The sequence below is a fragment of the Eutrema salsugineum genome, unplaced genomic scaffold (assembly GCF_000478725.1).
Source record: "Eutrema salsugineum unplaced genomic scaffold, Eutsalg1_0 scaffold_8, whole genome shotgun sequence".
Classification (NCBI taxonomy): domain Eukaryota; kingdom Viridiplantae; phylum Streptophyta; class Magnoliopsida; order Brassicales; family Brassicaceae; genus Eutrema; species Eutrema salsugineum.
The window spans coordinates 11,672,302-11,687,715 of record NW_006256414.1 but is presented as its reverse complement, the minus strand read 5'-3'; the positions used below and the strand labels follow the sequence as shown (position 1 = coordinate 11,687,715).

Below are 15,414 nucleotides of genomic sequence, written 5' to 3'. Positions count from 1 at the left end.
ATGCATCAATGAGAGGCATTGTGAGTGGTGTCTCCTTGAGTGCCTTCTCAAATACAGCTCTTGCCTTGTCCACTAGTTGCTTCTTGAATCTCCCTGGAAATGGGAGCTTGGGTTGGTATGGAGGTGGTGGCACATATACTTTTTCTGGTTCTGGTTCCTTTGCTACCTCTTTACCCTTTTCTGTCCTTGGTTTCTCAGCAACTTGATCATCTGTTAAGGCTGCCTCCCCCTCAGTTTGATCATTGTCCTCAATGATCACATTATTGTTCTGAATACCAGGTAACTCCTTTCCACTCCTCAGTGTAATGTCCTTGGCATATTCCTTGGGGTTGGGTTCTGGTTTTCCAGGTAGGTGACTTTGGTTCCTTGAGCTTGATGCCTGGTTTTGCTTCAGTTCCTTGATTTCCTGTTGCATGGCTGCATTCTGACTAGCAAAGATCTGCTGACCCTGAAGTAGTTGTTGCAGAATACCAACCATATCTGAACCCATCTGTGGCTGTTGTTGAACCGGTGGTGGCTGAAATTGTTGTTGAACAGGCGCTTGCTGTTGGAACTGTGGTGGACCAAACCCCGGTGGTGCCTTTTGCTGCTGTGTATTGAAATTAGGACCCTGAAATGATTGCTGTTGCTGACCAAAACCTTGATTCTGAGCAAACTGATGCTTTGGTTGAAAAGATCCTTGAAAGTTGTTCTTGGGAACAAAGTTCTGTGGAGCTTGAGAATTGGGATACACTTGGTCTTGTGGATTAGCTACATTGGTGTTCCTGTAAGAGAGGTTTGGATTGGCATTACCATACTGATATCTCTGGAACCTCTGATTCCCAATGTAGTTAAGCTCCTCTTGGGTAAGACCCTCTTCACTGATGTTCTCAAAGATCTGAGATGGTTCCTCATACTCTCCAACAAAATGCATTGGCTTGTGAGTTACCAACTTCAACTTGTCTAATTCACTCCTCAACTCCTTAACTTCTCTGGTGAGCCTCTGTTCTGAGCTTGAACCTTCAGACCTATTTGATCTGTCATAGTCTTCACCATAAGTATCATTGCTCAATGCTAAGTTCTCCACTAGCTCTAAAGCAGCATGAATTTCTTTACCCAGAAAGTTCCCATTGGAAGCAGTATCCAGCTGGTTTTTAATCTTGGGAAGAGCTCCTCTATAAAGTGTGCTGAGAAGAGAAGCCTCACTAAACCCATGGTGTGGGCATTGGTTTGTGTAGCTCCTGAATCTCTCATATGCTTCACCAAAACTCTCATTGCTGAGCTGAGTGAAGCTAGAGATTTGGTTCCTCAGTTTTGCAGTTCTTAAGGTGGAGAAGAACTTAGATAAGAAGGCTTGCTTGCATTGCTCCCAAGTTTGAATGGAACCTCTTGGAAGATTCTTCTCCCATTGATGAGCTTTGTCACCAAGACTGAATGGGAATAGTCTTAGCTTGAAGCTGTCTTCTGAAACTCCATTAATCTTGGTCAGATCACACACCTTATCAAACTGATCCAAGTGTTCCAAGGGATCTTCCATTGCTAACCCATGGAACTTTGAATTCTGGACCATATTCAGCAATGATGCCTTCACTTCAAAGTTGTTGTTTTGCACAGGTGGTGCCTGAATACCAGCTCCATACTGATGAGCATTGGCCCTGTCATTCTCTCCAACATAGACTTGGGGTTGCTCATATCTCCTTTGCTGTTGTTGGAAAGGGTGGGGTTGGTGGTGCACTTGTTGTCTTTGCTGAACATTGGCCTGATGCCTCTGTTCATGAGCTTGAGCTTTTCCTTGGTGGACATAAGCTTGTTGATGGTGCACCTGTTCCTGATGAACATTACCCTGATGAAGCCCTTGACCAACTCCATTACCAGCTCCATTACCCTGACCCTGTTGCTCCTGAACCGGTTGTTCTATATCCACCACGTGATCTCTGTGTTCTTCCATGTCAGCCTGATCAATCTGTCTACCACGTCTGTCCCTTCTCCTCCTTGGTACCAAAAGATTGATATTGTCGTTGAGAGGGAAAGGTGGGCCACAACTTCTTGATCTAGACCTGGTGTTCATACACCTGAAATCACAAACAGAACTTGAAAGTAATCAGTAATAACAAAAAAGTAAGCACTTGATCTCAAGAACAGATCAGAGCTTAATGCTAAACAAACCACAATTTGGCAACGGCGCCAATTGATAGATAAGACTTTTTAAGGTCTCAGGGCCATCAATCCCCTTGTCAAAGTAGCACAAAGAGGTTTATCAATCCAGATGTGGTGTTAGACACTAAACTATGTGATTGTGTTCTTAATTCAAGCAAACAAGAGTGATTTTTTTGTTAATGAATGACAACTACAAACTTAAACAGGATTAAGGACTAATGACAATGACAAATGATGTGAATATGATATGATGGAGGCATGAGATTCTAGACATGATAGTTGGTTAGGGTGCTTTGGTGCTAAACTAGAAATGCTAATGACAATGATGAGACATGATTCAAATGATTAAGAACTCCAATCTAGGTTAATCCTCTCATGAAGGTATTAACCCCTATACTAATCCATTTTCAAACCAAATTCCCATTTGTGAAATATGAATCAATATGCATTAATAAACAGTTCTTAATGATCATTCAAGCAATTAACAATACATCATCATGCAGAAAATGCTTAAACCTCTAATACAGCTCTTTCAGGAATTTCATCAAACACTTTTGGTGCATGAAATTCCCAGAATCTAGATCTCAAGTGATTATCAAGGATCTAGCATAGAGAACAGCTGTTTAGAGAAATGAATCAATGAATATAGCCCTAAGCACTCCTAATCTAACACTTTAGCACCCTAACCTACACATCTAGAACCTCATTAAGGTGACTACTCACTAATCATACTAATCTCTCTTAAACCTTTGCAAGTTGAGAAGACTAGCATGATTAATGATGAGGAATGGAGATGGAGATGATAGATTAAGAAGAAAGCAGCTTTAAACACAAAAATCTCTTAAACTCTCTTGATTAAAGGGCCAAAAATCGATATTTCTCTTCTTGGTGGAGTCTTTTTCACAAAAGAGGCAAGAGACAAAGGGAATAAAGCTTAGTTCTCTCCCCAAAAAACCCTAAAAAGTATTTATACTTCCTTAAAAACGAACCAGGTCAGCCCGGAACAAACCGGGTCCTGACCCGGCTTTAATGGATAAAGTGGGAATTACTGCGGGTTGGTCCAGTATGTCCCAGGTAGCACACCTAAGTCGCAGTAGATGAAGACTTGTCTTGTGGAGCCTGAATCGCCTTGTCTTAGCCGCATGCCTAAGTAGGAGTGTTTTGCGAGTGTTGCTGCGGCTTGGTCTCCTTCCTCTCCAACTCGCAGGACTAAGGCGGTTTCTGGGGAATGTACAAACTGTGCGGGTTGGTCTCTATTGCACCTAGGTCGCAGGCTCAAGTCGGAGTGATTTGCGAGTGATCGTGCGGCTTAGTTCCAGGCGCGGCTAACTCGCATGCCTAAGTCGCACGATTGTGGACTTAGCATTTCTCTTGCTCGGGAGCTTCAGACTCTTCCAGTGATAGTTTACCCGCACATTTCAACTCGCAGCATCAGCATTCAGGCGTTCATCTTCAGGCCTGCGGGTTAACCAAGTCGCAAGACCATCTCGCAGCATCCAGAGCAGCTTAGACCACTTCGCATTCCGGAGAGTGTAACTCCAATGATACTTGTCCGAATTGAATGATTTCGGTTGCAGAAGACAGAGGACTCATTTATCTCCAACTTTGGTGAAGGAAGCTTCGGTGCTTGGGAAGTGTAAGGCTTCCTGGAGGGCACATCTTTTCAGTGCATGTACACGACCAGAGAGAGGCGTCTAGACATGTGTCCATTCCGGAGACCGTATCTTCCTGCTCATAGCTTTAAATTGAATAATCATGGACGTTCTGGAAAGAAGACTCAATTGTCTCTGATTCTCGTGAAGGCCCCGGAAACTGAATCGGCCTGGAAGTACACCGTCCTTCGCATTCTTCAGAGCTCCTCGGCTTGGTCCAAAACAGCAGCGAGACAGGGGTTTCTTCCGACGAGCTTAACTCTCTGCTCACACATTCGAATTCCGTGATTCCACTTGCTACGAAACCGTGATCCAGTCTTCTCCAACTTCTATGAAGCACCCGCCATCTGAATCGGACCGGAAAGCTCCCCGGACAGGCGATTTCGGAAACGTGTCTGCACCCGGAGATTTTGGCCGAGAGATGCTTTAACCGGTACGCGTTTTTGGCCGATGAAATCTACCCGCGGTACGTGTTTTGGCCGGTAAAATCTTTCCTGGTACGCGAGAATGGCCGTGAAAAACCCTCCTGGTCAGCGAGAATGGTCGATAACCTCCAAAGACTCCATTTTGCCACTTTTCAAGCTTTGATCACCATTCCACCTCCTGGGTTCATCTTTTCAGCTCCAAATGCACCTGATAAACACTCAAAATATGCAAAGACTCATTGGGACCTAATGCATCTCCTAATTTCTAAAACAAACCCTAAGGACCTAATATGCATGGAATAAAACATGATTTAGAATGAATTATGCAACCTAAATGATGCAAATTAAGAACATATCAGTTTCCACTCCTATGGTTGTTTTGCTCTCCCAAACTAGATCTGACACCGGATGAACACTTTCGTGTCACCAAGCATCTGGATCATATTGTAGTTCATGACGCTACTCTCATGCAGTAAAAATGAATTCAGAAGAAAAAGTTCTAAGATTCGGCTCAAAAGCTCATGGAATCCTCATCGAACATATAAATCCCCATCGAAAATCCCTTAATCCCAACAATAAAACTACTCAGACATAATGAACGAAATCATAAACATATATTAATAAGTAGAATAGAAACCGAAATTGAAAAAGAAAGAACAAGGGTTCAAGAGAACAAATCTCTCTCTCCCTAAAACCTAAAGCAAAAACAATAAAAATATGAAGTAATGATAGATGATGATGATATTCTCTCCCCGTTTAGGGTTCCTAAGACATGTATTTATAGTGCTCAAGACCTCTCTGGACGTCACTTAGGGTTTCTCCAAATGTGGGCTTCAGAAATGGCTTTTTGGGCTCGGAGGTTGATGGCCGCGGTCGGGAGGGCTCTGACCGTGGGGAATGAATGGTTTGCCGCAGTCGGGATGCTCATGACCGTGGGGAATGAGTGTTTGGCCGCGGGTGGAAGTGCTTGCCGGCTGGTTTACGGGACATCTTGCTCTTCGCGTATCTTTTGATTGAACCGTTGGATTGCCAAGCTGTAAAGTGCACTGGAAAGCTGATACTTCCATCTTTGAGGTCTCCAAATTTGAGCTGGATCAGACGGTGAGAAGGCCTTCAATCAAGGGTGAACTTCTGACGGTTTGACTATGAGCTGAAATCTGGTTTTCTATCCATTTTGTTAAGCTTTTCCCTAAGTTACCTGAAAAGAGTCTTGGAACTAGAAAAACGTGATAAAAGTACTTGAAAGCAATTAAAAACATAGAAAAAGTATTTCAAAACGATCCATAAAAGTGGTCAAAATACGGTGTTATCAGGAAGTGTGCAACAGATTCGGAGAACCACGAGTTTTCATTCAATCATAGAGGAGCGATTGTGACACTCAAAGGGGACCCCTCTCTACACTGCTATAAACCTTCCATGAAGGATATTCACTCAATTGGGTTCGATATGGAGTTGTTTCAATCAGAACAACCAGTGATGCAGATTATACCAAAACCACTTGAGCACTTATTGGAAAGGTACTTGAAAGTTTTTGCAGAGCCAACTCAGCTCCCACCATTAAGAAGACATGAACATGCTATTAATTTAGTAGCAGGAGCTGGTCCAATAAGTGTTAGACCATATAGATACCCAGACGCTTTTAAAGAAGATATGGAAAAGTTGGTGTAGAAGATGTTATCTGATGGAATCATTAGACCATCAATATGGACATGAACATGCTATTAATTTAGTATCAGGAGCTGGTCCAATAAGTGTTAGACCATATAGATACCCAGACACCTATAAAGAAGATATGAAAAAGTTGGTGAAGAAGATGTTATCTGATGGAATCATTAGACCATCAAGGAGCCCTTACTCAAGTCCAGTACTCTTAGTAAAAAAAAGATGTAAGTTGGAGGTTTTGCATAGACTATAGAGCACTGAACAAGATTACAATCCCAGACAATTTTCCCAATTCCGATGATTGACCAGCTACTCGACGAGCTGTATGGAGCTAAAGTGTTTTTCAAATTAGATCTGAGATCAGGTTTTATCATAGCTAAAGTGTTTTTCAAATTAGATCTGAGATCAGGTTATCATCAGATACACATGGAGGATATGGACATTGAAATCACTGCGTTCAGATCTTCAAATGGTCATTATGAGTTCATGGTCATGCCTTTTGACCTCAATAATACTCCAGCAACATTCCAGGCACTCATGTCGACCATTTTTGGGCCAATTTGTGTTGGTTTTTTCGATCATATTCTAATATTCAGTTCAATCATGGAAGATCACATCAAACACTTGATAGTTGTCTTGGACGTCTTCATGGAACAACAGTTATTTGCAAACAAAAAGAAGTATTTGTTCGGTCAAGACAAGGATGAATATTTGGATCATGTAATATCAGCACAAGGGGTAGCAACAGATTCAGAGAAGACTGTGGCAATGAAGAACTGGCCAATACCGAAGACAGTAAAAGAACTATGTGGGTTTTTAGGTCTTAGCGGCTATTATAGAAGATTTGTGAACGGATACAGTGTTATAACGAGACCTTTAACAGAGCTTCTAAAAAAGGATCAGTTTGAATAGAGTTCCAAAGCTCAAACAACTTTTGATCAGTTGAAAGAGTCAATGATGAAAACACCAATCCTAGCATTACCAAATTTTAATGAGGTGTTTGTAGTTGAATCAGATGCATCTGGGTATGGCGTAGGTGCTGTTCTTACACAAAGTCAAAAACCAATAGCTTATTTTAGCTATGGCTTAACAGAACGGGAACAGATCAAACTGATTTACAAACGAGAACTGATGGCTATAGTGTTGGCAATTCAGAAATGGCAACATTATTTGATTGGCAGGAAGTTTTTGGTTCATACGGATAAGAAAAGTTTGAAGTTTCTTCTTGATCAAAGAGATGTATCAATGGACTACCAAAGATGCTTAACGAAGCTGTTGGGTTATGATTTTGAAATCGTGTATAAACCAGGAGTGAAAAACAAGGTTGCTGATGTTCTATCTTAGATAGTAACAGAGACAACAATTGCACATCCAACTCAACTTTTAGCTTTGACAGTTCCTTCTTGCATTCAACTACATGATTTGTTAAACGAAATTGAAAACGATGAAGACATTCAAGCTTTGAAAACTCAAGCCTTGACATCTCCGGAAGAAAATCAGGAGTATACTGTAATTGAGGGAAAACTACTGTATCGAGGCCGGTTAATGATACCGAGAAAATCTACACATATTCCCTTGATATTACAGACATATCATGATGAGGTCATTGACAGCCATTCAAGGGTTTTGAAAACAACAAGACGGATTCAACAAGTTTTTTATTGGAGAAAGATGACTGCAAATATCTAGAAATATGTGTGTCAAAAGAACAAATACTCACCTTTATCCCCAATCGGTCTCTTACAACCTCTTTCGATTCCAAAATCCATTTGGGAAGATATTTCCATGGATTTTATAGAGGGCTTTGTCTCAGAACTTTAATGTCATTATGGTGGTTGTCGATAGGCTAAGTAAATTTGCCCACTTTGTTGGGTTAAAGCATCCATTTACGGCCAAGGATGTATCTTTGAAGTTCATCAAGGAGATAGTAAGACTCCATGGCTTTCTTGCAACCATCGTATCTGATAGAGACAATGTGTTTTTGAGTTCATTCTGGAGGGAGCTATTCAAACAAGCAGGAACACAGCTTAAGTTCAGTAAGGCATATCATCCGCAATCAGACGGACAAACAGAGGTTTTAAACCGTTGTTTGGAAACATTCTTGCGTCGTTTTGCTTCCACGCATCCAAAGAGTTGGGCATCATACTTTTCATGGGTTGAGCTTTGGCACAACACCAATCATCATACAGCCTTAGTAACTACTCCTTTTCAAATCGTCTATGGCAGACCACCTCCGAGCTTACTCAAGTTTGAGCATGGTTCAACATCTAATTTTGAATTAGAACGCATGCTTCGAGAGAGAGATTCCATGTTAAGTCAGATCAAGGCTCATTTGGAGTTAGCTCAGGCTCGAATGAAGAAAAATGCAGATAAACATCGGAAGGAGCTGGAATTTAACGTGGGGGATAGGGTCTTCTTGAAGCTTTGACCGTATAGACAACAGACTGTGTCTCGCCATGTATGTCAGAAGCTGGCTGCACGTTATTATGGCCCATTTGAAGTATTGGCGCGTGTGGGAGCTGTTGCTTACCGTCTAAGACTTTCCAGTGGACTCCAAAATCCATGATGTATTTCATATCTCACAGCTTAAACCTGTTATGGGTCAAAATCATTTTCAGATTTGCCTGAGACATTGTCAACGAATGATGAAGTGGTGGAACCCGCTGATATATTGGACATTTGTTATGATGCAAATGGTCCTTTATAGGCTTTAATCAGGTGGACTGGTTTACCATCGCATGAGACTTCTTGGGAGAAAGCTTTGGATTTGATTCATCAATTCCCACATTTGAAGCTTGAGGACAAGCTTCGTCTTAGCGAGGCAGGTATTGATAGGCCTCTAAGAGTAGATATTAAGCAGAGAAATAAAGAAGACTGAAATGAAGAAACAAGACCAGATTGTTGACGAGTCGGGTTAGTTCTGAAGAAGAGAATAAGAGAAGCTGACGTGGATAAGCTGTCAACAGTCAACGAAACGGTAAAGAATTAGTATATAGCTTTGTTGGTTATTTCTGTTGTAGGTATCGAATTTGTTGTTCGTTCATTTCTGGAAATTGCTAAGTTTGTTCTTGGCGATTTGGCGGATATCGAGAGCTTGTTCTCGTTATCTGATTTAGGTTGATCAATATCGGAGAGTCTCAGACTTGATAAATCTTGTAATCCTTTTGATAAGTGAAATAAAATCAACTATTTCTCTTATCATCTTACCAGGTTTTTTCTTAGGAGATGAACACTTTTTTCTTCTCATGGAGTTTTTGTAGATCGGGGCCATGTATGCATACTTTCCATACCCGTGTTTTATGTTGGATATTTTATACAATATTATGTTCATCTTTTTCCTTGTTTTGTAAAAAAATTATCATATATGTGATGTGATCGCACTCTTAGAATTTATAACTCGTTTAATCTTATTAGCCTTAAAACCAGAAATTCAAAAACATAATCAATGCATACAAAATGTGTAAGTGAAAAATTTACATGAACCCCAAGATCTTTAAACAACTAGATGATCACATAATAGATTTATAAGAAGGTTTATAGAATTACTTGCATTCAAAGTTGCAAAGAGAAAATGATCTTCATGAACTCCTGGATGGAAGATGAAATGCTTAAGCTAGGTGATTAGATTTCTCTCCCCTTGCCTAGAACTTTTAGGTGTTGTTCTTTTTTTTAAGTCTTGCATATATGATGGTCTAATGGCAAGTATTTATAGGTTGGAGAGAGGACCTTATTCCTCATTAGAGTTTTCATAGATTTAATCTTAACCATCCATCAAAGTAGAGATATTTAGGAATTACTCTTTTATTTCCAATATATTTGAACACTAATTACATTTAATAATAACATTATTCCAATAGAAAATGGATGAATATAAGACCATATTATAGAGAAGAATTTATTTCTTACAAAATGTTGACAGATAAAAGTAAAACAAAGAAATCAATGCATATTAAAATGATGGATACACAAGAAACGTTTAAAGCTTATAAATTGAGAAATCTCAAAGTTTAAGCTTAAAACTGCAATCACTTGCTTTGATATTTATTCTATTGTTTGTTGATAAACTATCAACAACAAGCTTGCATTTTCCCAATATCTGAATCTTCTTTAGCTTCAAATTCCCTAGTTTGATGGCAACAGGTGCATCCACTTTGAGATCTAACGGGACATGTCCTGTTTGTTGCTGCTGTTGCAATGCAGACAAGATACTGTTTCCGTATTGTGCTCTTCCAGTTAGATCCACATTTAGCTTAGTCACATTGTGATGTCCATGATAAAATTTTGGTATGGGACCTTCACATAGCTTTATCTTGGTGTACCACACACCGATACGGCCTCCGTTCTTGTAGTAAATCCCGATTTTTTTGTTGGGATTACGAGCTGTGATCTCGACTTTGAATAACGCGGAGAGAGAGAGGTCTAGATTGATTCCAAGGTTGGTAACGCGTAAACTGTTGACCTCGTACTGTGGGAGTTTAGGGTGGAAAACAAAGTATATAACTGCAATTGCAACTGCTAATGCGATAAAGGCAGTGATTAGAAGGCTTAGGGCCCAACAGAAGCATTTACAGCATAGATTTTGCTTCTTATTACGCACCATTAGAGGAGGCAAAATTGGTCGTTGTATAGGAAGCTGCTCTGTCTTGCCGCGAGCTAGTGATGTTTCTGTATTGTTGGCCATCATAGGAGGCGGAATTGGCTGCTGTATTGGAAGGTGTCCTGTCTTTCCACGAGCTGGTGATGTTTTCGTTTTGTTGGCTTCCATTTGAAGAACCGGATAAACTCTCTGTTGATTATCTCCCATTGTTATACAACTTTGTATATTAAGTAAATACTAAGGTACCAACATCATGTATATTCTCTATTTTATATTCAAATTGTTGTGTTGTGAAGTTCCCTAGTTTCCATGCTTACCAGCATCTTACCTTCCTCACCTATAACATTGACTTAATCAGAGACAGAAGGAACAACAGGTTGTTCAACAGTTAAGGTAATCCTCTAGTATTAAATTCGATAAAGACAAAGCAAGAAAGTATTCGGTATGCTATATTGGTTTAGTTAGGATGATGACTTGGCAATATTCCAATGTTTTCAACAATATCTCTCTATTTTATTTTATTTTTTTTAAAACCTTTGGATAACAAATATTTAACACGTTAATGTAGTCATCAAAAAATAGGAAGAACTTTTGTATCTAAACGCATATACGTAAGACATTTTTTAGATTTATCTGTAAAAAAAAAAAAAAAAAAAAAAACTGCAAAGTAACCCACTCAGTGCTAAGTTCGATACACTACAAGCTTCCGTCAACCTTGTTGAAGGTGAAAACCGCACCCCGGTTTTCTCCGGTACAAACCGAGATCGGCGTAACGTAAGCCCAGTTCATGAAAGAATGTACTGGGAAGACTGGGCCGAGTAAAGACTTGGACCGAATACAGCCCATTAAGCCGAGGTCGGTGAGAAGCTTCTCGAAGGAACCGAGGAGTTTCTCGAGTTCGGTCAAGAATGGAAAGTTTCCCAATGGAAAAAGGAAACTGCTATGAGAAAAGGAAAAGGACCGAGAGAAAAGGAAAGTCCTCTCGGTCCCATATCGCTGAAGACGCACTCGATGACCGACCCAGAGGATATATATAAAGGAAGATGAATCGACACCAGAGAACATAGGATATTCCAGAGAAGACTTAGAGACGGAGAACTCATTACGCTAGATTCTTAGTTTCATAAAGTCTTAGTTCGTTATTATTTACTTGATACCCGAACTCAGTTGTATTCTCTCGATTCGATCTAATAAAATCGAGTTTACCGATCTAAAGTACTATTTTACCCCTTGTCGATATTCACATATCAACAATTGGCGCGCCAGGTAAGGGGGCTAAACAGAATTTTCAGTCTTAAATCGGACTTCGGATAGATCGAATCAGCGATGACGGATCAAACCAACATTCACGAAGAAGGAAACCCTCTCGGTGGAGAGAACGCTAACGCCCCAGCAGAACAGGGAGGAGGAACTCCTGGGGAAAACACTGGAACTGTAGCCGGCCAAACCCCCGCAGCCGTAGGAGGTTATGGAACCGAATTGCTGCTCCAAGTGTTCAACGCCCAATTTGAGGCCATTAACAAAAGGAGCGAGGAACGTTTCAGCCAGATGGCAGCCCAAATCGCCGAACTCAGTCAAGCACGAACTCTCCTTCGAGTTCGGAACATTATCGACGACCTCAATACTGACGGAGACCCAGCCGGAACTATGAGGTCTACCGCAGTCGGATCAGCAAATGCACCAACATCGGATTTGAGCCGAGACGTCGAGTTTGAAGCAATGAAGGCGCAACTTCGCGAGATCACTTCAAAGATACATCAAGCAACAAGCGCAGCTCCGGAGATCGAGCGCGTCATTCAGGAAACACAAAAGACACCCTTCACACCGCACATAGCAGGAACGCCGGTCAAACACATGGAGAAACTGAAGATAAACATCTATGAAGGCAATACTGTTCCCCGACAGTTTTTGACATCGTTCGGCATCTGCATGAATCGATACTAGTTCAAATCCGCCGATGAGAGAGATGCAGTTCAGTGCCAACTATTTGCGGAGAGTCTGGGAGGAGTGGCTCTCGATTGGTTCTCACGACTCGAGGCGAACTCAATCGATAACTACAAGGAGTTGACGACGGCCTTCGTCAAACACTTCTCCATGTTCATCGGACAAAACACCAAGAATTCCGAGCTCTGGCAAATAGCCCAAGGACCGAGCGAGAGCCTTCGCGATTTCATCCAGCGCTTTAAGACGATTGTCGCTAATTGTACGATCAGCGATGAGGCCGCCCTCCTATGCCTTCAGAAAGGAGCTCGGATAAAGACTAGCTTCCGAAGCACGATCACGCATAACCCTCCACAGACGTTAGAAGACGCACTACATCGAGCTAATACTTACATCGCTGAAGAAGAAGAGGAAGCCGCTTATGAGCAAAGTTATTCGACGAAGCAACCTGAACGTTCGAAAACAACAACCAACGAGTCACAGTCGGGATACGGCCGAGGGTACGAGAATCGTAAGAAGTTCTACGCTAATGCAATCCAACAACCGACCAAACAGTGGAACAATAAATGGGTCCGCGGTGAAGAAGATCAGGACGAGTCCTTGTTCTGCGAATTCCATAAGCGTAGAGGACATAGCACCGAAGAATGCAGATACCTGCGAGAATACCTACTCGGCCAATACCGAAAGGGGCCAATCTCGGTCGACGATCTCCATCGCTTGAACACGCCTAGAAACAGTGGGCAAACCTCGATTGACGATCTCCGCCGTTCAAACATGCCTCGACCAAATAACGTACAGCTCGAGAACGCCCTCACTAAGGATCCACCAACTCCACCAACTTTACCGACGTTACCAGCTTTAGCGGCATTGCCACCACCGCCGCCGAATCCGCCTGCTTTACCCGAGCAACAGAAACGTAATCGCGACGACCAAACACAAGAGAACCACGCTCCCAAAGCAAGAAAACGCGTCAACATGATAATGGGAGCCATCGAGGCTTGCAGCTACTTGGTTTGCGCTATCAAAGAATATAGTAGACAGGCCGCCAGCGCGCCCAAAGTCCCGCACAAACCGCCGAAGGGAACGCCTTTGGTATTTACCGAGGCCGACACAATCGGGTTGCATAAACCACATAACGATGCCCTCGTCGTCGAACTACTTCTCGATGACGTCGAAGTTAGCCGCATTTTGGTCGATACAGGCAGTTCGGTTAACATTATCTTCAAGGAAGCACTGGATCAGCTCGATTTATCATCAGATAGGATTGAGCCTTTTATCTAGCCACTTACAGGTTTCGATGGAGAACGCTGCATGACGGTCGGCATGGTCAACATCCCGATCTACCTCGGTGGAGTCGCCAAAATTATCCTGTTCCTCATCCTCGACAAACCGGCGATCTACAACGCTATTCTCGGTACGCCTTGGTTACACGCGATGAAGGCGGTCGCCTCGACATACCATCAATGCCTGAAGTTCCCGACTCCCGACGGTGTCTACACTCTCCGAGGAAACCAAGTCGTCGATCGATCATGCTACATAAACGAATGCAAACTTCATTCGGCCAACCAAGCTTGTGTCATCAGTTCGTTAGGACCGACGAACGAGCTCGTTGTCCAGCAGACAAAACCTAAGCACGAATCGATCGTTCAAGTTTGCATCGACGAACTGAGGCCAGAGCGTCAAGTCGGAATCGGCGCCGAACTCGACCCACACATCCGCGAACCACTCATCCACTTTCTGAAACATCATTCGTCAACCTTCGCATGGTCGGTAGAATATGTGCCCGGGATTGACCCACAGATCGTGTGTCACGAGCTTAACATCGATCCAACATACAAACCGATCAAACAGAAACGCCGAAAGCTCGGACCAGAGAAGGCACAAGCCATCAATGACGAGGTCGAGCGGTTGCTTAAAGCAGGATCTATTACTGAGGTCAAATATCCTGATTGGTTAGCAAATCCCGTAGTCGTTAAGAAAAAGAACGGCAAATGGAGGATTTGCGTCGACTTTACCGATCTCAATAAGGCATGTCCGAAAGATAGCTTTCCTTTGCCTCATATCAACCGCCTCGTGGAAGCAACTGCCGGGAACGAACTATTCTCGTTTATGGACGCATTCTCCGGATACAATCAGATTCTTATGCATCCGCAAGATCGGGAAAAGACATCGTTCATCACGGACCGCGGCATATACTGCTATAAGGTCATGCCTTTTGGCCTGAAGAATGCTAGAGCAACATACCAACGACTGGTGAACCGGATGTTCGCAAGCCAGCTCGAGCGAACTATGGAAGTTTACATTGACGATATGCTCGTGAACTCGCTCGTCGCTTCCGATCACGTCGGTCATCTTCGCACATGCTTCGATATTTTGGACCAGTATGACATGAAGCTTAATCCCACTAAGTGTACATTCGGTGTAACATCAGGAGAGTTCCTCGGATATATAGTCACACGGCGAGGCATTGAAGCTAATCCAGTGAGAGCGTCCGACAACCAAACGCGAAGTTCAGCGACTCACCGGACGTATTGCAGCATTGAATCGATTTATATCCAGATCGACAGACAAGTGCTTACCTTTCTACCAACTTCTTCGCGGTAACAAACATCTCGAGTGGAATGAGAAGTGCGAAGAAGCTTTTGCTGAACTAAAGAAATACTTGTCTACGCCGCCAGTCTTATTCAAACCCAAAACCGGCGAGACACTTTATCTCTACATCGCAATTTCGGAGTTCGCGGTCAGCAGTGTTCTTGTTCGAGAAGATTGTGGCGAGCAGAAGCCAATTTTCTACACAAGTAAATCCCTTGATGGGTCGGAGTATCGTTACCCGACCTTGGAGAAATTCGCCTTTGCCGTGGTTATTTCCGCGAGGAAGTTACGCCCGTATTTCCAGTTTCACTCGATCGTTGTCCTAACCGACTACCCTCTTCGCACTTTCCTCCATAGCCAAGTCAATCCGGACGACTCGCCAAGTGTGCCATTGAACTTAGCGAGTATG

General features: G+C 42.5%; 1 protein-coding gene and 1 non-coding gene across 3 annotated transcripts; one reads left to right on the top strand and one right to left on the bottom strand.

Annotated features, from left to right (window-relative positions):
• Nucleotides 1–1,187: 1,187 nt before the first annotated feature.
• On the top strand, nucleotides 1,188–1,294 carry LOC112082253. Its single transcript, XR_002896905.1, has one exon. It is a non-coding gene; the product is annotated as a small nucleolar RNA R71 (small nucleolar RNA).
• Nucleotides 1,295–9,875: 8,581 nt separating this feature from the next.
• On the bottom strand, nucleotides 9,876–10,679 carry LOC18010012 (NDR1/HIN1-like protein 6). 2 transcript variants are annotated; one of them, XM_006392454.1, is made up of 2 exons: nucleotides 10,607–10,679; nucleotides 9,876–10,528 (listed from the first exon to the last, which is right to left on the bottom strand). In XM_006392454.1, the coding sequence occupies exons 1-2, from the start codon at nucleotides 10,677–10,679 to the stop codon at nucleotides 9,876–9,878; spliced, it is 726 nt and encodes a 241-aa protein (XP_006392516.1). The 2 variants fall into 2 exon arrangements, with proteins under 2 accessions (XP_006392516.1, XP_024015749.1); XM_024159981.1 differs by having other exon boundaries at nucleotides 9,876–10,679.
• Nucleotides 10,680–15,414: the final 4,735 nt, after the last annotated feature.

Excerpts from the sequence above, each read along its gene's own strand:
- LOC18010012 (XM_024159981.1), bottom strand. The coding sequence starts at position 10,679 with ATGGGAGATAATCAACAGAGAGTTTATCCGGTTCTTCAAATGGAAGCC.